Raw genomic sequence first — 27,172 nt, 5'->3', positions numbered from 1 at the left:
ACGTAGTGCTTGATGGTCTTCCAGAATCGAGGCCAGTAAAAACGTGGTCGGATACGGTAAAGCACCCGGGCAAATCCAAGGTGCCCAGACGTCATGTCATCGTGCATGGCTTGGAATACCGCAAGGCGCAGGCATTCTGGCATGACAAGGATTAGTGTGGAACCATGGCTGGAGTAATTCTTGCGATATAGTAGGGCATCATGAATCACGAATGGCGTGGCGCGTTCGGAGCTACGAGCCACATCGATCATTGGTTTCAGCGAAGGGTCATGCTGTTGCTCGTGACGGAAGACGTCCAAATTCGGGAAGTTGGAGGAGATTGCAGCCAGGTAGTTATCGAAATCATCGTAATCAGCATCCACAGTCGCAGATGGAAGACGAGATAAGCAGTCGGCATCTTCGTGACATCGCCGCTCTTGTAGGTCACAGAATAATTATATTCTTGAAGCCGTAAGGCCCAGCGAGCCAACCGACCATCTGGGTCACGTAGTCCGACAAGCCGACAAAGCGAATGATGATCTGTGACTATCTTGAATTGCTGGCCGTACAAATAAGGTCTGAATTTTTCGACAGCGAAAACAACCGCAAGACATTCCAGTTCGGGGACCGTATAATTCCTCTCCGCCTTAATCAAGGTACGACTTGCATACGCCACGACGTGCTGGTGGCTGTCGTGATACTGAAGTAGCACGGCACCAACACCGATACCACTAGCGTATGTATGCAGTTCCGTGAGTGCCTCCGGGTCGAAATTGCGCAAGAGGGGCCCGGAAGTAAGCAAATACTTCAGCTGCTCGAAAGCAGCCTCACACTCAACGGTCTATCGGAATGGAGCGTTTTTGTGGAGCAACTCTGTCAGAGGATGAGCAAGCTGGGCGAAGTCTTTGATGAACCGGCGAAAGTAAGAACACAGGCCCAAAAAGCTACGGAGATCCTTCACAAACGTTGGTTGCTTGAAGTCTCGGACAGCATTGATCTTTAGCGGGTCTGGTCGTATACCGTCCCTGTCGACTAGATACACGAGCACAAGGGCTGAAGCTCACCAAAACGACACTTCTTTGCGTTTAAAACGAAACCAGCTAGTTTTGACGCAATCTAGAACAACCCTAAGCCGATGGTTAAGCTCGTGGAATGTCTTGCCAAAAATAATTACATCGTCGAGATAACACATACATATCTCCCATTTGAGACCGCGAAGGATGGAGTCCATGAATCGCTCGAAGGTAGCTGGGGCATTACGTAAGCCAAACGGCATAACGTTAAACTCAAATAACCCATCAGGCGTGACAAAAGCAGTCTTCTCTCTGTCAGACGGATGCATTGGTATCTGCTAGTATCCAGACCTTAGGTCGACGGACGAAAACTATGCGGCCGAGTGTAGGCAATCAACAGCGTCATCTACGCGTGGTAGCGGATACACGTTTTTTTATGACGGTGTTGAGAAGGCGGTAGTCGACACAAAATCGCCAAAAGTTGTCTTTCTTTTTTACCAATATAACAGGAGCTGCCCAGGTGTGGTATAAGGCGTCGCTACCGACTACAGCGCTGTGCGGTGGCACGCGCTCGGTGGCCGCCACGGGGGAGAAGGAAGAAGATGAAATAAACAAGATGTCTCCGTTTATGCTGTGCTATTCATTATGCACGATGTAACATATTTTGGCGACGAGGATTCACCAGCCCATGTGCTACCGGCCTGAACCTCATCTGTGCCCTCGTTTATTGCCTACCATCTTCTACGATGAGTATTTCGGGGCTACAGCCGCCACCTCCGTTCCTGTCGTCACCTGGACACCCGGACATTCCATGGGAGCAATGGATCCAGGCTTTCAAGAATTACATGGTTGCTTCGGGCGCCTTCGACCTACCTGCCATTCGTCGGAAGGCGATCCTGCTCAACTGCTTGGGCTTGGAAGGACAACGTATCTTCCAGACTCTGACGACTACTGACGACCCGTGCCTCGTGCCTGCGAGCGCTGCGGCAGGTACACTGACGTCCCCTAGTCCTGATGTGTTCGACCGCGCCATCGCGACGCTGGAAGGTCACTTCAAAACCACGTTGAACGTCACTGCAGCGCGTCACCGTTTCCGTCAACGTACGCAGGCCCCAGGTGAGACTGCGGCTGATTACGTCACCGCGCTGAGAAGTCTTGTAGGAGCATGCAATTTCGGTGATCTAACGGACGACATGATACGCGACCAGCTCATAGAGAAAACCACAAGTGGATACTTACGTGAACGCCTTCTGCTGGAAGAGTCTCTCACGCTTTCTAAGGCTCTTACCATTGCCAAACAGCATGATCAAGCGACTAATGAAGCAAGAGAACTTGCACAAAATGACTTGCAAGTTCATCGTGTAAAAGATACTTCAAATCACAGAGAACGGCATTGTAGCACATGTACTTGCTATAACATGCACGGTCAAAGTCGCATATCTCCGAAAGAGCAAGTATGTTATCGTTGTGGTTCTACGGCACACCTTGCAAATAGCTCTCTGTGCAAGGCCAAAGCACATAGGTGTCGACAATGTGAGAAAATTGGCCATCTTGAAAAGGTGTGCAAGTCATTGCGGAAGTTTGAGAAGAATGTTCAGCATGTAGCGGAAGGTAACGATACAGCTGATCCAGACGACCATTTAAGTGTTTGTCAGATCTGGAGCCGTAAGAAGGGAATTTACGCAGCGTTGGAAATAGAAGGAATTTCTGTACCATTTTTGATCGATACAGGATCATCGGTTTCGATCCTGGCCGAAGAACTTTACCAACGCTATTTTTCTAAAGCGTATCCACTGAAGTCTACATCCGTCCAGCTTCTCGATTATTCAAAGGCAGCAATTCCTATACAAGGATGCTTCATTGCTACTGCCTCATTTCACGGCCGATGCACTTCTGTTCTACTATACGTTGTGCCTGGGGGAACGACCATTCTGGGATTAGACGGCATCGCTGCTCTGGATATGAAGATCCAAGGGTCACCGCTCAGGTGTCTTCTAATGACGCAAGAAACTCCGGTGCTACCTCCAGAATTACGTTCTGAGTTTGAGCACCTATTTGCAAAAGAGCTGGGAACTGTGAGAGGTTTCACTCACAAGGTCAGAGTTCGCGCGTCTGTACAACCGGTGGCCAGCAAACTGAGACGACTGCCACTTGTCATTCGCGAGCAAGTCTCGGCAGAAGTTCAGAAATTAGAAGCTCAGGGCATCATTGAGCGTGTCGACTCTTCTGAGTGGGTCTCCCCTATTGTCGTAGCCAGAAAAAAAGACGGCTCGATTCGCATGTGTGTTGACTTACGGGAGCCAAACAAAGCTGTGGTAGTAGACAGTTTTCCTTTGCCACAAACTGAGGAGCTCCTGAACAGCCTGGCTGGGGCACAGCGTTTCTCGAAGCTAGACTTAGCTTCTGCATATCACCAGTTACCGCTCAGTTTAGAGAGCCGTGACCTTACCACGTTCATCACTCACGATGGACTATTTCGCTTCAAGAGGGTTTGCTTCGGACTGGCGTCGGCGCCATCAGCGTTCCAGAAAATGATGCACATGATCTTGAAAGGGTGCAAATGTGTCCTATTTTACATTGATGACATCATCGTGTATGGGCGATCCCGAGAGGACCATTTGGGAAACTTGCGCGCTGTATTGCAACGTCTTTCTGATGCTGGCCTCCGGCTCAACAACAAGTGTGTCTTTGACGTGGCAGAGTTGACTTTTCTAGGTCACGTTGTGAGCGCCAAAGGATTATTTCCGTTGATGTCATCCATTGAGGCGATAACAAAGGCACCATCACCTACAAATATTAACGAACTCCGCTCGCTACTGGGGCTTGCAGGCTTCTATTCCAAGTTCATTCCTCATTTTTCGGATGTTGTCGAGCCAATGCGCGCCTTGCTACGAGGACAAGCCTCTTTCGTTTGGAGTGCGGCAGCACAGAGCAGTTTGGAGCGCCTGAAATCTCTGCTCACATCTTGCGAAGTGCTTCATCTTTTCGATCCTCACTTGCCTGTGTTCGTTACAACTGATGCTTCAGGATATGGATTAGGTGCAGTACTTCAGCAAGACAACGGGACCTCACTGCAAACTGTCGCATTCGCCTCCCGCACACTTCAACCGCATGAGCGGAAATACTCAGTCGGCGAACGTGAGGCCCTTGCCTGTGTTTGGGCTTGCGAACACTGGCACGTTTATCTATGGGGACGACCTTTCATCTTACGAACGGATCACGCAGCGCTGGTTACGCTTCTTTCGACGAAAGGCACCGGTCACCGACCATTAAGGATTGCGCGCTGGTCCTCACGGCTGCTCTGCTACAACTATACCGTCGAATACAGGAAAGGTAGCGAAAACGTCGTGGCTGACGCTCTCTCCAGGCTACCCGTCCAGAGTTTAATCCGCGATGCACCAGAAGAGGAATTTATCTGTTTGTTGTCTCCCGTAGTTACCATGCCAGAACTTCAAGAAGCAAGTGCCAATGATCAGATTATCTGTGAAGTTAAGCACTTCACGACTACTTCTTGGCCTGACAAGAAATCACTGTCAAAAGAATTGCTACCTTACTTTTACGTGAAGGCTGAACTCTCTGTTGTAAGTGATATCCTATGCCGGGGTGACAGGATTGTCGTGCCTGCAACGTTGACACGCCGCCTTATGGATCTGGCCCACGAGTCACATCCAGGCATTAGTCGTACCAAAGCTCGCCTGAGAGAGTCCTATTGGTGGCCATGCATGGATAGTCACATTGAAGAACTGGTGCGCACATGCGTGATTTGCCAGTCTTGTGACAAGTCCGCACGTACCTTTCCAGCGCCACTGCAACCTGTTCCTCTTCCTGACGCGGCGTGGGAAAAAATTGCCATCGACATTGTGGGACCTTTCACGCAAGCTTCGGCCGACTGCCGTTTTGCGATTACTGTTATTGACTATTATAGCAAGTGGCCTGAAGTGGCGTTCGTGCGAGATGCGACCACGTCTACAGTGAAGAAGTTTTTACTTGAACTTTTTGCGCGAGAAGGCTACCCACGTAGTATTGTATCCGATCATGGACCACAGTTCTCTTCAGCAAGCTTTGACGAGTTTCTCACGGAGCGTGGAATAACGCACTACAACTCTTCCGTGTATTACCCACAAGCTAACGGCTTGGTGGAGAGATTCAATAGGGTGCTGAAGTCGTACATTCAACTAGCCCTGCTTGAACGTCGTGACGTACGAACAGCCATGCTTGATTACCTGCAAGTATATCGCTGTACGCCTCACGCGACTACTGGTGCGACACCCGCTGTTCTTCTTCATCGACGCCAACCTCGCACCAGACTTGACATATTGGGATTGCCCGACAGATGCTTCAGCACGGACCCGTCAAGGGCGATTGAACAGCTACGAGAGCATGTCAAAAAGAAGCAAATGATCTCGAAGAGCTACACCGATGAAAAACGTGGAGCCAAGGAACCCAGTTTCGTCGTTGGTGATTACGTGCGCGTTAAGACAACTGCAGCTCACGGTAAGCTGTCTTCACAATTTTCCGCGCCCAAGAAGATCATTGGAAAACGGGGACCGGCCTCGTACCTTTTGGACGATGGGCGTGTGTGGAACGCATCTAAGTTAATCGCAGTTCACTCCGGAGCGGTCAACAAAATGAAATCGGGCACCCCTGCTGTTATGAACTGGACACCTGCATTTAATCGGTCTTCTCATGCATTACAGCCTGAAACCGCTGCCCTTATGAACTGGTCCCCTGCATCTGATCGGTCATCTAGTGCGCCCCAATGGGACACATCAAGAGCGGATGGTCATGAAAGGGCAGACCCCGTATCATCTCCACCAGACGGCACGCAAGCTTTGACCAGTCCAGGATTTAATGCGCCTGCAAGGAAAAGCAAGCGTAAAAAGAAGACCCCAAAGAAATTGAAGGACTTCGTTAGGAAGTAGACAAAAACAGTTTTGTGTGTTTCTACCATTTATTTTTATTTTATTTTATTTTTTTTTTTGCAAGAGGGGATATGTGGTATAAGGCGTCGCTACCGACTACAGCGCTGTGCGGTGGCACGCGCTCGGTGGCCGCCACGGGGGAGAAGGAAGAAGATGAAATAAACAAGATGTCTCCGTTTATGCTGTGCTATTCATTATGCACGATGTAACACCAGGGACTGCTTGACTCTTGAGTAACGCCTTTCTGCAGCATGTCGTTGACCTGATCGGCGATCACTTTCCTCTCTGACGGGGATACGCGATAGGGTTTCTGGCGTATCGGTGTAGCATCTCCCGAGTTGATGCGGTGATGCATACGGGATTCGGTCCACATGGAACAACACTTGTCTTGAGCGAAATCAAAGACTCCCGCGTACCGTGTAAGCACCTCCTCGAGGACATCCTGCTCTGAAGAAGGCAACGACTTATTGATCATGCGTTTCATCTCGGCTGAGTAGGGCGCAGTCTGACTGATGGCTGGAGACTCTGAGACCATTCTGACGTCACTTGTGGCCTGCTCCTCGAACGTTCCAAGTTTGAATCCGGCTGGTAGAACAACATGCAGGCTCTGATGCTGCGTTGAGCGCCCACAAACAAGCATGTCCGTCGATGGCTGTAAGGACAGACCGTGGGACCAGCACATTCTTCTTGATGGCGTTTGTATGATCGGGCTCAACAAGTCTAGTGCAGAGTCCTGAGCGGACGTGAGAAGAGCATACGGGTACAAACACTGCTGTCCGACCAGGAATTGTCGCATCTTCAGACAAAGAAAGCGCATCGATGGGGAGAGTTGGAAAATCATCAACTATGGCAGCGGGCAACGTACTTTGTAGAAGAATCTCTCCGGTTCCACAGTCAAGCGTAGCGCCGCAATCATGAAGGAGGTCTATCCCTAAAATGACGTCATGAGTTGCACGAGCCAGTACAGTGGATTCAACTCGGAAATCTTGTCCACCAATTGTGAGTACAACTGAACAAATACCAACAGGGCATAACGGTTCGCCTCCAACTCCACGAAAAGTTTCTTTACGATCCCACGCGAACATTACTTTGTGGCCCAAGAAACGATGCGTGAAACGAAGACTCATAACTGAAATAGTAGCACCAGTGTCTACAAGAGCAAGAGAGTCTACACCGTCTATACACGCACGCACTTTTTTCATCAACGTCACAGCGGAAGGAGGAATTAGCGAAACTGACCGTCCCGCGACCGCACCTCCATCGGCCGCACCAGCTAGTTTCCCAGCTGATGCGGGGAAGGCGACTGACGACGCGGAGACGGCGACCCACGGGCACGTGTCGGAGGTGGTGTCAGGCTTCGCCCGGAGGCGGGGGACTCGCTGCGAAATTCGTTAGGCCATTGCTGTCGGCGACGGTGGTCGGCCGGGTGAGCGGTCCATATGTTTCGCACATACGAGACGGGTTCGTCGAAAAACGTGGCGGCACGGGCGTTTCGTGCGTACGAGCCGGGTACGTCGAAAAACGTGGTGGCGCAGGTGGCCGGCAGGAACAGAGGCGTGAAATATGCCCTGGGAGATCGCATGTGTAGCAAACAGGGACTTGTCGGCTTACATTAACAGGAGCAGAGGTGGAAGAAGTACGCGGAGACAGGTCGTGCTCTGCAGGAACATTTCGTGATGACGCATGGTAGTCTTCTGGTAGAGGCCTGGTTGACGATGGTCGGAGGTCTGCAGCGGCACGCCGAGATGATGACATCCGGTGCTAGCCGTGATCCGTCGGGAAAAACGGAAGCCGCGGGGTGAAATCTGCTCTTTCTGTGCGCTGTCGGTTTTCGACGTGGCGCTTTCGCATCCACTGGGGAGGTGGTTCGGGGCACGCGGCGAACGAGCATTGGTGGTGATCATCACCTGCTTGAAGCCGTACGAGCTCTTCTCGAACTACCCGACGTACGAGGAAGGGAATGTGTTCGCAGGCGGCGACGTCCATACTTGCAACAGTGGGAACATTCCCCAAGCACCCGAACTTGGGTAAAATTCTCCGGGTCTTCAACGCCTCGAATGCGCGACACTGCTGCCTGAAAATAGAAGGAGTGTTCAAGTTCTCTTTCGTTATGAGAAAATTGTACACGTCCTCGGCGATGCCTTTTAACAAATGACCGACCTTGTCTTCGTCACATATTTGCGTCGACAATCCGGCAAAGCTTGAATACCTCTTCAATGGAGGTTGTGCACGTTTCGACGGGCAACTGAGCCCTACGTGACAGCGCCTGCTCAGCTTTCCTTTTCGTAGAACTCGTGTTCCCAAAGCAGGCCTTCAGTTTCTGAACAAATATATCCCAAGTGGTGAATACATGTTCATGGTTCTCAAACCATAGCAAAGCGGTCCCGGTAAAGAAGAATACTAGGTTCACGAGCTTCGCCGGCGCGCCCAAGTCGTAGTAGCAGCTCACTCTGTTGTAGTGTTTTAGCCAAGCATCCACGTCTTCGTCAGTTTTACCTGAGAATATCCGTGGTTCAGGCCCCCAGTAGTCTGGTTGTCGAGGTCGACAGCCACGTACCTTGTGCCATGTCGGTGGCACTGGCGGATGCCGCAGCGTATACGTCAACGGGATTGCTGTGTCGTGGTTCATTCTGATGTTGTCCGGGGGTAGGCCAGCTAAGGGTCTGCTTCTTTGAAGAACTTGTGCAGCGGGATCCAGGGCGGCGAATTACCCAGAACCACTCCACCAAAGCTGTTACGCATGTGATGGGTTTATTTACACTGAAAATGCCAGCGTCCAACCGTCACTGCCGAATCACCATCGCTCGAGAGCGTCCTACCTCTTCTTCTTTCTCACTTTTTCAGTCCGCGTTACAATATTACTAGCACAGCCCTAAAAAGACTATTTTTTACTGAAAATATTTTATAAACACGCACCACCGAATAGAAAACTAATAGCTTATACAACCCACGTAAAATCTGTATTAGAATCGCCAGCTCTGTCTGGTTCCCATTTACCCCCAACAGAGTAATAAAATAGAAGTGGTTGTACGAAAAGCAATAAGGTTTACTTTTAACAAGTATAAACTGAGAGACTCACCAACATACTTACTCAATAACGCTGGCGTTTTAACAGTATGAAACCAAACGAAACTGACAAGAGTAATATTTAAACTACTCCACATCATAATAAACATATCCTTCAAAGTATATAATTTTTTTTTTCACGGCGGACCAACCTGTCAAAACCACTTCCATACTCTTGCCGAATGCTCTTTCAACACTAAATGCTTTAAATATTCCTTTCTCCCTCAAATCATTAAAGATTACAACTGATGAAACCTACCCTAACTACTGAATCATCCATAAACTTGTCTACCGCTGTATTTGAAAGCAAATAGCTTGCCTCGCAAATCGCACTAATAACATCACATCAATAAAACCAATAAGCAATGAGTCTGTGCCATGTTAATAATACAAAGTTTGTTTTCTATGTTTGCTACAATTTAGTTGACATGTTCTTCAATCGGTTTATTGTTTGATTAAATTGTTCAATAATAATGTGTATTTGTTGATCCTACACCATGTTACAAATGCATACGTCATCTTTTGCAGCTGTTTTTAGCAATAATCTAGTCCATGAATTTGTTGTTACTAAAGTTGTTTGATAGTGATTTGTTACAATGGCAATATATAAAGTATGATTTGTATGTCATTTTGTAGTTTTGACTTTTTGTGATTTGGACCACTATGATATTGTGTAAAAAAAAAACGCCAGGCCTGCGCGGTAGGGGTAGTACTGTCACAGAAAAAGCTAGAAGAGCGGCCTTTCAGAGCCATTTCAAAACACTCATTGGGTAACTACTGCAAGCACACTTGCTGGGTACCCACTAGGGCATTAATAATGAACTTTTGGGTAATAGGCCAGCATTCGCTATGCTATTTTTTGTCATTCTTCTGAGAAGCGTGGTATTCGCTAAACACTTGCAAGGAATTTAGTGCCAATTGTCCATGCAGTGGCTGACGACTATGAGGAATTCATGGCTGAAGTGGGTATGTGCCACAGTTAATTAGAGAACAAGAACAAGCTTTTGTGATGTTTTGGATTATCGGACAGCCCACTCATTACGCTATTCGCATTGCGTGACGACTGGTTGTTCTTTCGCTATTGTAAAGCGCTTTATAAGTTGTATTAATATGATATCATTCTCGATGTCAAGCCTGCCTAAGGCAAGTTGTGACAACAAGTCAGAAACACCGGTGTAGCTCAGTGGTAGAATACTGGGCTGGCACTCAGCGGACCCGGTTTCGAGCCCCACTGTGCCATTGGTGCTAGGTTATGCCTGCCTAAGGCAAGTTTGACAACAAGTTACAAGCACCGGCATAACAAAGTGGTAGAATATCGGGCTGGCACCCAGTGGAACTCAGTTCAAGCCCCACTGAGTCACGGACACCGGCGGCGACGGCAGACAACAATTTCGCATGACCGGAAAAGTGATGTCATAACAGCTTTCGCTGTAATGTTAGTTTTCATATGCCCTCCCTGCTATTAGGCGCTGATGAAAACTTTCCGACACCACGGTGAATATGACGAGTTTTGGGAGGTCGTCCCATCAACGCGCTTCCGTCTTGAGCCACGCTGCGAGTTCGCGGGACCGTAGCTTTCCCGAGTAGCTCTGGCAACAATATGACGGCACGTTGAAAGCACTACAATGAATGTGATAGTGCCACCTGGTGTTCTGTGTCAGTGAACAGTCAGCCAGTTCTGTGCCAGAGAACGAAGACGCGCAACCCGTGCCAGTGAAGACGTCCTTTTTCGTGCCTGAGATTTTGACAGTCGTGTCTCCTTGTACGTTTCTTCGAGCTCCTAGCGCGTGACAACTGGTGGAGATGCGGGGCACCCTATGCACCGAACCCCTCCCAGTACAAAAAGCTTCAGCCCCATACCGATGGTTATGCCTGTTCACCGTGCTAGCCGAAGGCTCTATGGACTGGACCCCGAGTTCGGACTTCTCCCAGAGAGGATGACAACCCCAACTATCCCAGGCAGCACCGTCCCAAGCGGCTCCAACCCAGAACGTATGGAAGGCGCAACACCTATGCACTATACGCTGTTCAAACTACGAACACCGAATCCCTTTCATGGTGCTGTCCATGAAGATGTTGAGGATTGGCTAGTCCACTAAGACTTCGTTGCCGTTCATAACATGTGGGACGACACAGACAAGCTCCGACATGTCTACGTCAGGTTGAATGACGGGGCGTGTGTTTGGTACGAAAACCGGGCACGTGTGTTCACGTCATGGGTAGACTTCAATCCCCGGCTTCTCGAAACGTATGCAAGTCCCAATCGCCTAGCGCGAACTCCAGTGCCGCATGCAAATGCCAAATGAAGGAGTAGCAATGTATGTTGAGGACATGACGCATCTTTTTAGACGAGGCGACCCTCACATGCCGGAAAAGAAGAAGGTGCGATACCTGATGCATGGAGTGAAGGAGCAGTTGTTCGTCGGTCTTGTACGCAGCCCACCCAAGACTACGTCAGAGTTTCTTGCTGACGCCGTCCTGATTGAAATCACGCTTCAGCAATGGACCCAGACGTATGAGCGACAAGTGAACTTTGCCTCTGCTACAAACTACATAGGCAATCTTAAGGACCACGTCGACTTCTTCCGAGAGCTCATTCACTCTGTAATCCGCGAAGAACTGCACAAGCTATCAGTACCATCGGCGCCTACTGTCAGCTCTTTGTCCGGCATCATCCGAGATGAAGTTCAGCAGGCACTACGAGAACCGTCCAGTCAGACAGAGCCGTGACCCCTAAATGACTTCTCTCGCATGTTGTATGCGCAAACTCTGCTCCAGCCAGCACCACCTTTAGCTCCGCTTCCCATCGCAGCCCCTGCAATATATCCGGCAGACCCAAATTTGCGCCAACCTGCACCACATTTCACTCCACTTCATACCACGGCCCCAGCCATGCTTCAGGCAGTCCAAGCGGGCCTGTACCTCAGCGATTGCTGACCGATTCCATGAAAATCAGACGTGTGGCGGGCCCCCGATCAAAGTCCTCTTTGCTATCACTGTGGTGAACCTGGGCACATCTACCGACAGTGCAATTATCGAGAGCCGGGACTTCCTGGTTTTTCGGCCAACTCTCCACCTCCTAGGTTCGGCCAGCAGCCTCCAGAAATTGCGGACTACGTTGCCCAGCAGCGTGGATCGACATCTCGGCACCACATACCTTCGCCATCACCGCGGCGGTTCTCGCCGAATCATCACACCTATTCGGGCGTGGTGCAGGGCCGGTCACCTAGCCCGCGTGTCGGGAAAACTAGCCAAAGCGACCTTTGGGGGCAAGGCCGCTCAGATGATGATGATGCTGATGATTTGATGCTGTTCCCTTTTTAGCGAGCGGGTGAAGTGTTACCCTAGCATATAAATCGGTGACGAAAAACACACACACAAAATCACGCTCTGCTCGAGCTCATAACCACTGCTACACTGTCACTGCACTGCGCCACCCAGTGCTTTCGCTCACTGCGAGACAACCACTGCCCTCCAGCGCTCGAGACGCCGCATCCTCTCCTTCACTGCTTGCAGATTAATCCCACCATCCTCACCCGCAAAGCCCAGCACTGTGTGCCATGGCTCCGTCCCCGGACTGGTCATGCTCAAGGCCCTCTATCGATGCGGACTGAAGATACCGACGATACATCGACGACATCACCGGCTGATTGCGGAAAAGTTTCCTTAGATATTCCTGTTCTGCTAGATAGTCGCGAAGTCAGTGCTTTAGTGGACACTGGTGTGGATTATTCTATAATTAGTGAAAAACTGGTCGCCCTTCTGAAGAAAGTAACGATGCCTTGGAACCGAACGCCAATTCGTACACCTGGCAGGCATATTGTCACGACCCTCGGTATATGCACAGCGAGATTGCAAGTCCGTGGTTGTATGTTTGTTGCCAGTTTGAGCGTTCTCCAGCAGTGTTCTCGAGAACTAATCATCGGCATGGATTTTCTCAGAGAGTATAGTGGTATAATTGACATTTGACGACGTTTAGTCACCTTCGCGACCACGAACACCACAACAGCTTACGCGGACCCAACTACTCCCGAGTGTCTCTTCACGTCATTAACGGCGCTGTTACGTTACCGCCCCGTGCAACTGTTGTGGTTCAGGTGGCGTGGGACGGAGTCATGCACGGTGAAGCAGTCGTGGAAAGCAATCACTTGCTTCTGCTGTCTCTGGGTGTCTGTGTAGCGAGAAGCCTTGTTGACCTTCGTGATGATCACTGCGACGTTTTTGTCACAAACTTCAGCTACAAGCACCGCCACCTTTTTCCAGGAACTGTCACCGCCTAAGGCCGACCCAGTTGCCAATGTCACCGAGTGTTTTGCTTCCGAGGCCATTGGCACTGCTGAAGCTCCTTTCCACAGCGTCGACATCAATCGAATGCTTTCTGAAGCGAACAAGCAGCGTTTGAGCGAGCTGTTACTGAAATTCCACACATGCTTTGCACGTTCTTCAAAGATACGTCAAACACTGATAACGAAACACCGTATCACCACCTACGATGATGCGCATCCTATACGGCAGCAGCCTTATCGTGTTTTGCCAACCGAACGGCATGCGATTCAAACGCAGGTTAAGAAAATGCTTCAGGATGGCGTGATACAGCCTTCAAGCAGCTCTTGGTCATCCCCAGTCGTTCTTGTGAAAAAGAAAGATGGCACGTTTCGCTTTTGTGTAGACTACAGGAAGTTGAACAATGTCACAAAGAAAGACGTGTATCCACTGCCCAGAGTCGATGATTCTCTGGACAGGCTGCGGCGCGCGAAGTATTTTTCGTCCGTCGACTTGAAGAGTGGTTATTGGCAAATACAGGTCGACGAACGTGACCGGGAAAAGACCGCTTTTGTAACTCTGGATGGCCTTTATGAAGTAAAGTGCTCCCTTTCGGCCTCTGTTCCGCTCCAGTCACATTCCAGCAAATGATGGACACCATCCTGGCAGACCTCAAGTGAAAAAGCTGTATTGTCTACTTCGATGAGGTCGTTGTGTTCTCAGAAATGTTCGACAAGCATCTTCGTCGCCTTTGGAATGTGCTCGAAGCCATTAGATCTGCCAAGCTCACACTCAAGCCTGAGAAATGTCAGTTTGGCTAAGAAGAGTTAAAGTTTCTTGGTCACTTCGTGAGCGCCATCGATGTTAGGCCTGATCCTGACAAGGCTGCTGCCGTCACCGCTTTTCCAGCTCCAACAGACAAGAAAAGTCTTCGACGATTTTTGGGTCTGTGTGCGTATTACTGGCGCTTTATTGAAAATTTCTCCAACATTGCGGAGCCACTATTACGGCTCACACGTGATGGCACCATTTGTCTGGGCTGATGAGCAGCTGACTGCCTTTGCAGAGCTACAGCACCGGCTCTCTTCCTCTTCCGTGCTCGGCCACTTCGATGAAGATGCTGACACAGAAGTACGCACTGATGCCAGCAATATTGGTCTTGGAGCTATTTTGGTACAAAGACAAGATGGCATTAAACAGGTAATAGCCTACGCAAGTCGCACACTGTCTCGCGCAGAATCTAACTATTCCACGTCAGAGAAAGAATGTCTCGCGGTCATTTGGTCAATTACAAAGTTTAGGCCATATCTCTATGGAAGACCATTTAAAGTGGTGACTGATCATCATGCTTTGTGCTGGTTGACCAATCTACGAGACCCTTCAGGATGATTAGCACGATGGAGTCTGAGCCAAAAGAAATTTAATGTCACCATCATGTGTAAGTCAGGCAATAAGCACGAAGAAGCCGACATCCTATCATGAGCACCTCTTCAATCCGCCAGTACAAGCGCAGAAGAACACAACATCTTCATGGCAACTCTCAGCGGGTCGGATCTGATGTCTAATCAACGAAATAACGCCGATCTAAGACTGATTATAAGTCACTTAGAAGGTAGCACCGTGCCCATTCCTTGTCCAATGCCGCGAATGTTGCCATCATTTTGCCTACGAAATGGCATCTTATATAAAAGGAACACCGGTGGTGGTGACAGATCTCATCTTCTCGTCGTGCCTGAAGCCCTCCGTGATGACGTCTTATTAGCTTGCCACGACAAACCCACATCCGGCCATCTGGGCTTCTTGAGAACTATGGACCGGGTGGGATAACTCTACTACTGGCCTAAAATGTCTGCCTGTGTCAAACGCTACGTGAAGGAATGCCGTGAATGCCAGCGTCGCAAGACACCGCCTTTAAAGCCTGCAGGCCATCTACAACCGATCGATCCACCACGTACACCGTTTAAACAAGTGGGAATGGACCTCCTAGGCCCGTTTCCTTTGTCTTCTTTAGGAAACAAATGAATCATTGTCGCAACCGATTACTTGACGCGTTACGCTGAGACGAATGCATTGCCACGAGGGACCGCATCTGAAGTTGCCAGTTTTTTTATGCATCGAATTGTGCTACGACATGGTGCCCCGTCATATGTCATCACTGATCAAGGGACATCATTCACAGCGAAGCTTTTAGGTGGTATCTTCAGGTTGAGTTACACAAGCCATCGAAAAACCACTGCATATCACACTCAGAGTAATGGTTTAACAGAAAGGCTAAACAAAACGCTAACCAACATGATCTCTATGTACCTGTATGTGCGGCACAAAACGTGGGACGACATCCTGCCGTACGTAACATTTATATACAACACTGCAACGCAACAAACTACACGCTTCACACCATTTCGGCTCGCTTATGGTTGAGATGTCAGAACTATGCTAGACACCATGAATCCGTATGAGGACATCGACAAGCTCAACCAATTAGCCCCCCGACATCAATGAGTACATTCAGCGCGCTGAGGAAGCATGTCAACTGGCCCGTCTCAACATCAGTACAGTGAGCAGATGCACGGTAGTACAACATCTACAATAGAGAGGTTAATTATGAACCTGGTGACCAAGTTTGAGTTTGGTCACCCGTTAGGCGGCGAGGTCTCGGTGAGAAACTCTTGAGAAAGTACTTTGGACCTTACAAAGTACTCAGACGTGTGAGCGACGTGAACTACGAAGTGGTTCCAGACGGAGGCTCACCATCATCCCTACGCAAGTTACCACGCCCAGAGGCTGCATACGTCGTCCTCCTAAAACCATATTTTACACCGCGAACCGGCACCCAAGAAGCGAGCGCTCGAATACGCACGTGAACGAAGAGTCAACGCTAGGCTGGACAGCCTAGAAGAACGTCAAGATCGACTAGAACAGACCATGAACGCCAAGCCAACTACGAAACCTTGAGCCAAGGCATGAAAGCTACTAAGGATGGCCTCGATGCTACGAACGCACGCCTCGACGCATGCCATGTACGGTGACTCCCGTACATGGCATGCAGTCTACCATACAAGGAATACAGACTAAGTTGGATGCACTAATACACGCGCTGACGTCGTCAGGACTAATCCCACAACAGGCCTTCACCCAACCGCAATAATGGATGGGACAATGGCAACAGGCACCGCTAACCACAGAAACAGAGCACAGACACAACAGCATCATCTCCTCATATGGCAATGGAATCCCAATGGGATACAGGGGAGAAAAGCATCGTTACAACAGTACATACAGCAAAGCACCAAGAGACCCGACGTTATAATACTACAAGAAACGCACAGTGAAACCCCACCTTTGCGAAGTCCCCCAGCGCACGAACAGTTGGGAAAGGCGCAGGGCAGGGGGTCTGCACCTTGGTAAAGAAGAATCTAACTTCAATAGATCACGAGCTGCTACCCAACGGCGCCATCGAGCACAGCATGGTCGAAATCGTCACCGGGCACCGGAAGAGCAAGCGCCGTGAAAGCACTTTTATAATTAACGTGTACAGCAATCCGAAGCACTTCCAGCGAAAATTCCGCACCCTTGTGCACAAAGCACAACAGCTCGCGGGCTCCAACGTAACCCTACTGTGTGGAGACTTCAACGCTCAACATTCGGCATGGGGGTATCCATAGAAGAACGGCGAAGGGCCACAGTCTCTACGACGAAACAATGGACGCAGGTTACCAATTGCTAAACGACCCCAACGCACCTACGAGAAACGGAACGTCGTCGCTGCGAGACACAAACCCGGACCTCGCTTTCATAAGCAAGGCCTCGGCACTGCATGAAGTCACGTGGCAGAACACCGGGGAGACGTTGGGAAGTGACCACTGCATACTCGAAAGTACAACACCCATCGCAGAGAGCACGCAAAGAGCACAGCAACAGCAAATCGTCGACTGGCACGAGTACAGAAAGAAATTAGAAGACAACGTTACGGAAACCATTGAAAACATAGAAGCATGGACCAACATGTTGAACGCCACGACCAAAGACGCCACTCAGATGGTAGAAGCGGAGCCGGAGGCTACGATGCTGGACAGCAGACTAGCGCACCTCATGGAAGCCCGCAACTCGCTGAGACGGTGCTGGAAACGTCAATGCCACAACAGAAAGCTACGCAAACGTATAGCACAACTCAACAGAGACATCGAGCATCACAGCACAGTCCTCTGCAGACAGCAGTGGCACGCGGTGTGTCAAGAAGCCGACGGTCAACTACACAAAGACAGGACGTGGCGCCTGCAACGCCACTTGCTCAACGATCAGACAACCAAGGGAGCTCAGCATTAGATGCTGAACAAGACAATTCACAAAGCCGTCAAAGAAATGGGAGAGGCTGAGGTGCAACGACGCCTGGACACCAAGTATCTCCCCGTAACGCCAACGGACCCACTCCCCAGCTACGAAAGGGCAACCAACGAGAGACTAGATGCCGACATGGTTCTACAAACAATCAACTGTAAATCGGCATCCGGACCGGACCACGTCACCAACAAGGCATTGAGGAACTTGAACGACACAGCAATCGAAGCCCTCACAAAGTACTACAACCAGTGCTGGCGGACGGGCAAGCTACCCCAACAATGGAAGACTGCGAAAACGGTCCTGATCCCCAAACCGGGCAAACCACCCAGCATAGACAACCTGAGACCAATTTCTCTAACGTCGTGCGTATGCAAGGTGCTTGAACACGTCCTACTCAACAGATGGCAACGTTATTTGGAAGAATCCAACATATATCCACATACAATGCTGGGGTTCCGGGCCGAATTGTGTACCCAGGACGCCATGCTGTTACTCAAGAATGAAATCGTGGACAGACACTTTCCCACGTTGAATAACAGAGCGGTGCTCAGACTGGATCTCCAGGGAGCATTCGACAACGTACACCACTCGGCCGTCCTTCGGCAGGTGTCCCACCTCAACATGGGGGAGAGGACGTTCGCTTACATCAAAGATTTCCTGACCAACCACATCATGCGGCTTGTGGCAAGAGAACTACAACTACCGCTCAAGCAGCTGGGGAGCACGGGGACACCGCAGGGCTCAATAATCTTCCCTCTGTTGTTCAACCTTGTCATGATAGGCGTTGCACGAAGATCGGAACGCGTTAGTTAGAAACATCAAGTACACGATCTCAGCGGACGACATCACGCTGTGGTCAACGAGAGGAAGCGACAGCCAGATCGAGGCAGCCCTCCAAGAAGCCGTCGCCGCCGTAGAAGAACGCCTACGACCCACCGGACTCAAATGTTCACCAACCAAGTCGGAAATGCTAGTGATTTCACCGCGAAGTGCGCGACGCCAGTCAACGCAGAACATCACTGTGGTAACCCAAGACGGAACGCCGATACCGCACGTGCAGACGCTCATAGTTTTGGGGCTGCACCTCGAGGACTTGAACCGCAACCACGTGACGGTACAGATGCTCCATGCAAAGCTCTCGCTGGCCACCCGCCTACTCAAGAAGGTGGCCACGCGGTACCAGGGCATGCGAGAAGACAGTCTACTACGACTCACCCAGTTGTTTGCAGTCAGCCACATCTCTTACGTAGCATCGTTCCACAATTGGAAAGCGGCGGAGAAGATCAAGATTGACGCGATGATCAGAAAGGCGTACAAGACGGCCCTGGGCTTATACCCCCACACCAACACGTAACGCATGCTCGCGTTGGGCGTTCACAACACGCTGGAAGAAATAGCAGAAGCCCAGCGAACGGCGCAGTATAACCGCCTGTCCCAGACCAGGACGGGAAGAACGATACTACAACGCATCGGAATCAACACGCCAGCGACGACTCCGGAGGTAGCAAAGCAGCTACCCCAAGACGTTCTCCAAAGACTGAGGGTCCCACCCTTACCGAAGCACATGCACCCGCAAGTACACCAAGAAAGAAGAACGGCGAGAGCCGCGGCCCTCACAAAAGGTCACGCCAACGATCCGCGCGCGTACTACGTGGGCGTGGCGAAGTATCCCCACCGGCCAAACACGTACGCAGTAGCAGTCATTGCAGCAGACACTGGAGTACTCACAACGTCGAGAAGCATACGGTGCAAATCGCCCACGCAGGCCGAGGAGTTTGCAATCGCACTGGCACTAGCGATCCCGGATCGCCGCACGGTCCTCAGGGACTTGAAGACGGCAATAGTCAACTTTGCCACAAACAACGTCCATGGAACCACTGCAAAAGTATGTTCAACTATAGCAAGACCGGAAACCAACGTCACCGTCAAGTGGTTCCCTGCGCACGCCGGGGAGCTGGACGTGGGCCCGAACCGCAACGAGGAGGCAGATACGGAGGCACACGCGCTAACTAGCCGCAGGTCTCTGTCAACGCATTCCTCGGGGCCGCAACGACCCGATGCCGAAGACGGAGAGTATTTTATCACAACCTATGCCAACTTTCTGCAGTGGTACAGAACGAGCAGACGCCTCTAGCCACTGCCTCACCGAGACCTACAATGCAGAGAAGCAGCCACACTACGGCAGTTGCAAGTACACGCCATATGGACCCCCGCCTGGGCAAAGCATGTTTGCCCGGAGGTTTACACCACTGATGTATGCCAACACTGCAAGAAGGCACAAGCCACCCAGAGACACCCCCTCTGGTACTGTGCACCACCGCCGAGTAACCAAGAAGTAATGCCAACTGCCATAAGCAGCAAAATCATCAGCCGAGAGCCAGGCAACCAAAGAGACGTGGTCCAGCCCATGCTTAGCATCCTGGAACGCCAGCGGCCGAAAGCGGCGCCCCCACGAGTTTGACGCGAGTAGGTTACTGCTCCGGGATGTCCGAGCACGCTAGTGTCTCGCTTTAATCCCCCTACCCCTTCCCCTTTTATGCCGGATCGTCAATAAAGTTGTTTCACTCACTCACTACACGGTGATGCGAATTTTCTTCGTGTGCCAGTGAACCCTTCATGTGAACAGTGAATGCCGTTTATTTCCGATTGCCGGGCCCAGGACGCATTTCCTCTCGTGTGCTAGCATGTTCAATGTTTGTTTATGTTGCCTACTTCGACCCACTGCTGTGCACTTTTTTGTCTGAGCATCGGGTCGATGCTCTCTAGGGAGGAGGAGTAATGCCACCTGGTGTTTTGTGCCAGTGAACAGTGAGCCAGTTCTGTGCCAGAGAACGAAGAAGACGAAGACGTGCAACCCGTGCCAGTGGAGACGTCCTTCTTCGTGTCCGAGATTTTGACATTCGTGTCTCCTTGTATGTTTATTCAAGCTCCTAGCGCATGATGGCGCGTTGATTGCAGTGCGATGAATGTGATAGCAACAAATTCTAATGTTGTACGAAGTAAGGCGGGCAGCCAACTCTTTTGGATCCGATATCGCGGCACTCCTACAAAACGTTGATGTAAGCAAATACGGCCGTTCTAGAGAGCAGTGCTCTTTTCACACAGTTTCTCTGTGTTGAGAGCACACTGCTGCCTGCTGAGATAGCACGCGCGCCAGCGACCGCGACCTTAAAATCAAAGTTCACCGTTGCTACTCGACCCCCCCCCCACACGTTCTTTTATGCTCGTTCAAGACCGGTGTTTTTTTTTCTGTTTTCGCATTGACAGCAGTTTTAACACACGGGGGGAAGTGATCGTATCAGCCTTCCAGGCGATATAAAAGAAGCGGCTGATTTTATCGCTGCTTCAACACTGCTTCCGCGCTTTTATACACCGTTATCAATTTGGATTTGTTACAAAACATGGCGGTGACGGCGCAAACTTGCCCAGAGTGCCTATATAAATTTTATCCCAACAATAACGCATTTTTTACCGCCAAATCACTGTTTTGAGTTAGCTCTGCTCTGTTGCCCTTTTGTTAAATTTGTGCATTTATTTTTTTTATTTTCATGCCAAACCTACATCCACTTTAAAATAAGTTTTTCTGCGAATTAGTGAATTTCGTTATATGCAGGTATAACTGCATTTACAATTAGAGTATCAGGTAAATCAAGGCTTTCCTATGTGAGGTACTCTATCATTAGAGCCTTCCGACAGGGCCAATTGGTGACAAGATGTAAACTTTTTGCGTCTACTCCCCTAACATCCATGCGTTATTGTAACCGAAATCTGCACAAGCTGGTTACTACTATTCCAAACCAGCTAAAAGCACCCTACATACAAGAATCTTTTGATATTCATTGCATCATAACCAGTGAACACACTTTTAATGCTCGGACATGAATTATACACAGCCAGAATTGTCACATGACTTCTGCCTGAACAAGAAAAGGTAAATGAAAGCACAGTACTGATTTCAAAGCACGTCTGTGATACAGGCAGACACAAAGACACAACTTGATGTCCAGTGCACACTCTGTAAAGTTCTTGTTTCGTATCTTCACCAGTGTTAACAAGTGCTTCTCCAAGTATTCTTGTGTTGAACACGTTCATGTCTGTGTGCTAATCATTGTGACATGCTTTGATCAAGGATTCAAAAGACAGCAACTACTTTTTGGTGCTCTCAATAAGTGATCTATAATTGCTAAAGCGTTCTAAATATAAAACGTCCTTTATTAAAATGCTGAAAACTACACAAAATATACAACATGTACACAAAATGTACAATTAAGTAAATGCTCATCAGTCAATTAAAAGTGTACCTCTTGTAATGTCCCCGATACCCAACACCTTTGGGTCACCGTGACCCTGAGCATGAGATAACAACATGACAGATCTGTGCATTGGGCAAAATTAACGTTCATTAGCCAATCAAGTGCCGCTTCTGAGTGGGCTGCAATGTGTTGCCTTTCAGCTTCGCATGGCCACTTCTTGGTGTAATTAGTTTTTTCTTGAAGGTGTTGCCACGACGTGCAGGGCTTGCTGCTTTCTTAGTGTTAGAATAAGATTGTGGCATCATTGCTGTAAAATAAAGAACAGTAATATAAAATTCACAATGCAGACTGTTACATGCTAAAAAGTGATCTTAATGAGCATAAATAAGAGTAATGCCTAGAATGCAGAACTGTTTCATTTTAGCCAGAGTAAGTACCATCATTAATGGTAAAAGAATGCTGCCTTCAACCATTTATTAAGTACAGCCAGCTAAAGTAAAAATGCTGCTCATATACACTTGTTCTTAGGAAAGTTTAACCAAGGCAACGTGCCACCAAAGTTCCTTCAGAAGCCAGACTTGATATTCGGCAAAACGATATGCAGAGTTTGTTTAATGCATATAATGTCTGTTGCAACTACTGCACCAAGAAACAATATGTGATTGTTTCAGAAAGCTGCACAAGTTCTCAAAATAATGAAGCTGAGTAATAGTAGAATTTTCATGCTTAAACCAAAAACCCAGGTAACCTGGCAGAAAACGTTCGGCGCACACACAACAAACTTCAGGGAAGAAGAAAAACAAGCACTCTGTTTGTCTTCTTCCTTTCAATCTTTTCTTTCTGTGTGGGTGCTCCGTACTTTCCATAATGAATTTCTGCTACTTTGCCCTGTTTTTTTACAATATTACAATTCGAGAGTCTCAGGGATTTCACCTAGTATGCCAGAATAATGATAAGGCAATGAGAAACTCGCTATGACAGGTTCAAAATTACTCCAGAAAAAAAAAAACTGCGAGCTTTAAAAGTGTGTATCTAGAATGTCACCCATGCATGATTGCATAGTTGGCACCCTTAAGACTACAGTCATCTTAAACTCATGCACCAACAGTCACAAATAAAGCCCACTGCCTGGCTACAATGCGCCCAAACTAGCTAAAGTGAGCACACCAACAATCCTATGTCGACTGACAAAAAAGAACGAAAAAAAAAATTGGAACCTTAAAACCTCAAACCACTTTTGTCGCAGTGCAATACGGTCATGCGAAGAAACGCACTCAGCTTGGGAAGGGGCTACCAGCTGTTACAGGATGCACCACCTCTTGTCTCTTACTCATATAAGCATTGTGCGTACGCTGTATAATAAAGGCCTTAATAGAGGCCAGCACTCAACAATATGGCAATCAGGGGGAGCTTACGTAAGATATGTGGGACTAGCGGGCTCTTCCTCCCCTTCACTTGCAGCCGTGGTCGAATCGGAGGCCGTGCTCCAGACGTCCACAATCTTCAGCTGCAATGATGTCTCTTCCGATGCGTCTGCAGTCTCGAACTGCTTGGCAACTGCCACGGGTAGATGAGACCTACAAAGGGGGTACTTTGGTAAGTGCCAAGGCACTTCAATGAGGCCACTTTGGATGTAAAGGGACGCTAAGGAGAAAAATTCACTTGGTTTAGAAAGGTAAACTGCCCTCTGATAACTCCATTGTGATAAGTCTTACCATTAAAAGTTCATTATTAGCAGAGAAAATCAAGGTTAAAGTTTAATATCTAAATTTCACGTATAAATTTCCACACCTGACATACAAAAAATTCAAAATGCACTTTCTGTATTTTCGTGACATTCTCTCGATGAAATCGTCTGAAGCTTTGGGTGCTAGGTAAATGGCTACCAGAAGGGGCAATGTACTTCTTTTTTATCGATTGGAAGCTTTGGAGGAGACGGCTTCGAAATCTACATCACAATGTTCGGTGTGGGACTTCCAAGGTGGCATCACCAGCTGCATATTCTTTTCGGGCTTTTTCCCACTTACCACGCGTCGTCTCGCAATAACCGTGATGAAAGTGACTTTTTACTTTTTGGAGCGTATCTTGGAACAGGAAAAGTACTGTTTTGCAGCAGCCATAAGGTGTTTTCGGAGCAGTAAACATACCAGTTTGAAGCAGCTATTGGTGTTTTAGGAGCAGATACTAATTTGCCAAACATTAATCGGAGTTTAAAGCATTGTTTAAGCATATCGTAAATATTGGTATTTATTATAAAATATATTTAGCAAACAACATTCAATGTAAATTTCATTAAACGAACAACGGCCAGTTGTCGCAAATGTGCTGTGAAATGAGCTGTAATTTAATATACTAGTATTTGTGGCAGAAATCATATCAAAGCAGAAATATCGAGTGCCACATTTTAGAAGTAACCCCAGTCCCATGTGTCCCATATATATGTTGCCAAATAAGCAGTAGATTGGTATCAAATAAAAGCACATTTCATCACACTAACCAGCATGTCCAGCTGATAAAAAAAAACAGCCAAAGGAGCTATTTGCCTATTATGCCAGTTCTTGTTGCATAAATGAGATCAGAGCCAATAATGCTGCACACTAGTAGCACACTGGGATGATAGTACACTGATTCTTTTCTATTTTTTAGGGACTTATAAGTCGGTCAAACAGCAAAAGTTCATCATTCTCATTCTCTCAGTGTCATTTCCGAGCAAATTTAAAGCGATTTTAAACATAAACTACTGTTTCGAGCAAGGCCGAGGGCAATTCTCTTTCGGAGCACTTTGTAGCAATTGGAGTCACTACAGTAACAATGGTGTTTTCAGGATCGGGAAATTCTGCTTTGCTAATACCCAAAACATCATTTTGCCCTTTGGTGTCTCTTCAATGCGACCACCCCGGCTGGGAATCGATTCCACAGCCTACAAGTCAGCATAAAACATTATAACAACTACATGACCTTACGGGCAAACATGACATCTTGAGAAAGCCTTGTGGGGCTTTGCTAAAGGGCCAGTAAACAACCTCGAGGTCCATAAGTTTTAATGAAGAGAAATATGTGAGCTTTTGCTATATGAACATATTGCTGTGAGAATTTTGCGAATACATGCTATAATAAGAAAGTTGCAGGGATTAGAACATCCGTCTCAGCCGATTTCAAATTTTTGTGCAGCCGCTCGCCACTTTTTTCTGCGAAGGAGTAGCCCCGTCATTATGACTCTGCCCACTTCTACAATGTAACAGTGGTTGCACAGTCCGCCACATGTGGCACTAATGACCGGCGCTAATCGAAAGAAAAAGAGGGAAAGAATTTGGCAGCTGATTTTTTCTTCACGTGGCAGGCATCTAGTCTAGAAGACAATGGATATACACATTTCTGGAAACACACAGGCCCCTTGCCAAGCACAGCTTCGCTGTAAAGTGACAGGTCGCACCTCTCTTCTGGCAGGTGCTCAGGAAGTGTTACGCCTTCTAGTTGATCGGTTCGCGCGGTGCCTTCGGGGTTAGCATCTTCCAGGTGACCTTCCCGCACGACCACTTCTAGGTGCGATTCCAGTCGCTTTAATGGCCGCACTTCTCCCCTGCAAAAAAAGTGTTGTTGGGATTATGAATCTTTTTTGTTGTTGTTGTTGTTTTAGTATTCTTAAGTGAGAAACGGCCAAACTTCTCCCTTGCACAAAAAGTGTTGTGGGGATTAGGAATCTTTTTTTTTTTTGGTTGTTGTTGTTCTAGTATCCTTTAGTGTGAAGCATGTCCATGCTATCCGAAATATCTGAAACTTTGCCACAGTTCTTTAAGTGAGGCTCCATGAACAATGTGAGCGTCGTACACCATAAAACTTACGTGAGTGCAAGTGGTTACCCCGGAATATCCAGAAAAGGGCACATATACAGTGCACGAACTTGACCTATGAAGTTCGATTTCCATTGAATGCACTCGCTTTTGCCTTTTGAAAAGAGAAACTCTATCAATTATTCATCGGACCGCTGGTAATCCTGCTTATTTGTCACCGGTGTACCATGCCAACGAAATTTAAACAGCTAGAGAGATCATGGTTGGTATAATCCAACTTATTTCTTCTCTGAATTCTGTACCTTAAGCATTTGATAGCCACACCTGGCTGCAACACCGATGAAGCACCACTGACGTTAAAGAAAAATTTGGGAATGATGATCCACATTTCTCGCCGATTTTTATAAGGCTAAATGTGCACGAGTGCACAGAGACAAGTTAAGAGTCCCACAATGCTCTACAAAAGCTGATCGGGTTCCTTAACCTACATATGCCAAAAATTAGGAAAATTAACAAAACTAATTTATTTCCCCAAAATGATTGCTTCTATGACCTCAGAAAACAAAAGGCTTTCAATTAAAAAAACTCTTTGGAACAATAGTTTTGGAGCCATCTTATATGTAAGACACCGATCTTTGACACACCACGAACAAAAAAACATATGCGCCTATCCCTTTCATACGAAAGTTACTGCACACCCAATAACTGACGAACAATCGACATAAATATCAGCAGCATCAAGAACAATTTGACTATACATTACTCTTTTTTCGCATCATGGCACTCAGCTACACGCACGCGAAAAAGCCATTTTGTGACTGCAAGCACATGGCTATTTGTAGCCCAGCGATCACCTAGACTTGCATATGACGAGGACAGGGCATCATAAAAACACCTTAAGTGGTGCTACCTTCTTTACAGAAAAAACATTCCAGTTACACCGAAAAGTTTCAGCATCCTACATGCAGGACACAAGGCATATATGGGTTAAGGCCACACAGATTGATAACTCCTGCTCTAACTTGTAAAGCCTGACCTCACTATAATAGTAACATTGGATTCAACTTCATATACTTTCTTTTATTCACATACCATAAAGGCCCTTACTGGGCATTACATAAGGGGGGGGGGGGGGGCGTGTTACAGTAAATGGGGTGAGGGTGAGGTTATATTGGGACAAACATGCAGTTAGTAACACCAGAATAAGCAGAGTGAATAACAATGAAACACTATGGTACACAAAATAATAGGAAAGGTTTAGACATACAGGTTAATTTTTTGTTTTTTACACAATATTAGGAGAACTTAACGCTTCTCGCTACTATAAACGCGTCGTGGTTTTTTACAGACACAACATCGTGTGGTAATTCATTCCAAAGACGGAGTGCGCAAAACAGAGGCGAGTTATAAAAGACCTTAGAACGCGCACACAGAACTAAAACTTTGAAGGGGTGATCTAGGCGTGGCAAATAGCGATGGGCGGGTAATATGTAAGGTGGTAGCAAATGACGAATGATCATGATAAAGTTTCTGAAAGTGGGATA

At 48.1% G+C, this 27,172-nt stretch overlaps 2 protein-coding genes across 4 annotated transcripts in view; one reads left to right on the top strand and one right to left on the bottom strand.

Annotated features, from left to right (window-relative positions):
* Positions 1 to 17,569: 17,569 nt before the first annotated feature.
* On the top strand, positions 17,570 to 18,938 carry LOC119164688 (uncharacterized). The gene is made up of 2 exons (XM_075874513.1): positions 17,570 to 18,268; positions 18,366 to 18,938. Exons 1-2 carry the CDS (start codon positions 17,570 to 17,572, stop codon positions 18,936 to 18,938), a joined length of 1,272 nt encoding a protein of 423 aa, XP_075730628.1.
* A 2,493-nt stretch (positions 18,939 to 21,431) lies between these two features.
* The window catches only part of LOC119163144 (uncharacterized), a 33,104-nt gene continuing 27,363 nt past the window's right edge, over positions 21,432 to 27,172 (bottom strand). For all 3 annotated transcript variants that reach the window (XM_075874113.1, XM_037415089.2, XM_037415090.2), the window contains 3 exons: positions 25,271 to 25,417; positions 23,253 to 23,414; positions 21,432 to 22,144 (listed from right to left, as the gene is read on the bottom strand). In XM_075874113.1, the coding sequence (XP_075730228.1) occupies positions 22,120 to 22,144; positions 23,253 to 23,414; positions 25,271 to 25,417 (334 nt within the window). In that variant the 3' untranslated portion in view covers positions 21,432 to 22,119. The remainder of the gene's footprint in view (positions 22,145 to 23,252; positions 23,415 to 25,270; positions 25,418 to 27,172) is intronic.

The sequence above is a fragment of the Rhipicephalus microplus genome, chromosome 9 (assembly GCF_043290135.1).
Source record: "Rhipicephalus microplus isolate Deutch F79 chromosome 9, USDA_Rmic, whole genome shotgun sequence".
Lineage (NCBI taxonomy): Eukaryota > Metazoa > Arthropoda > Arachnida > Ixodida > Ixodidae > Rhipicephalus > Rhipicephalus microplus.
The sequence above is the reverse complement of the archived record's forward strand: the minus strand, read 5'-3'. Positions and strand labels throughout refer to the sequence as shown.

Excerpts from the sequence above, each read along its gene's own strand:
- LOC119164688 (XM_075874513.1), top strand. The coding sequence starts at position 17,570 with ATGCTGAACAAGACAATTCACAAAGCCGTCAAAGAAATGGGAGAGGCT. Across the intron at positions 18,269-18,365 it reads ACCACATCATGCGGCTTGTG|GCGTTGCACGAAGATCGGAA; the intron begins GCAAGAGAACTA and ends TTGTCATGATAG.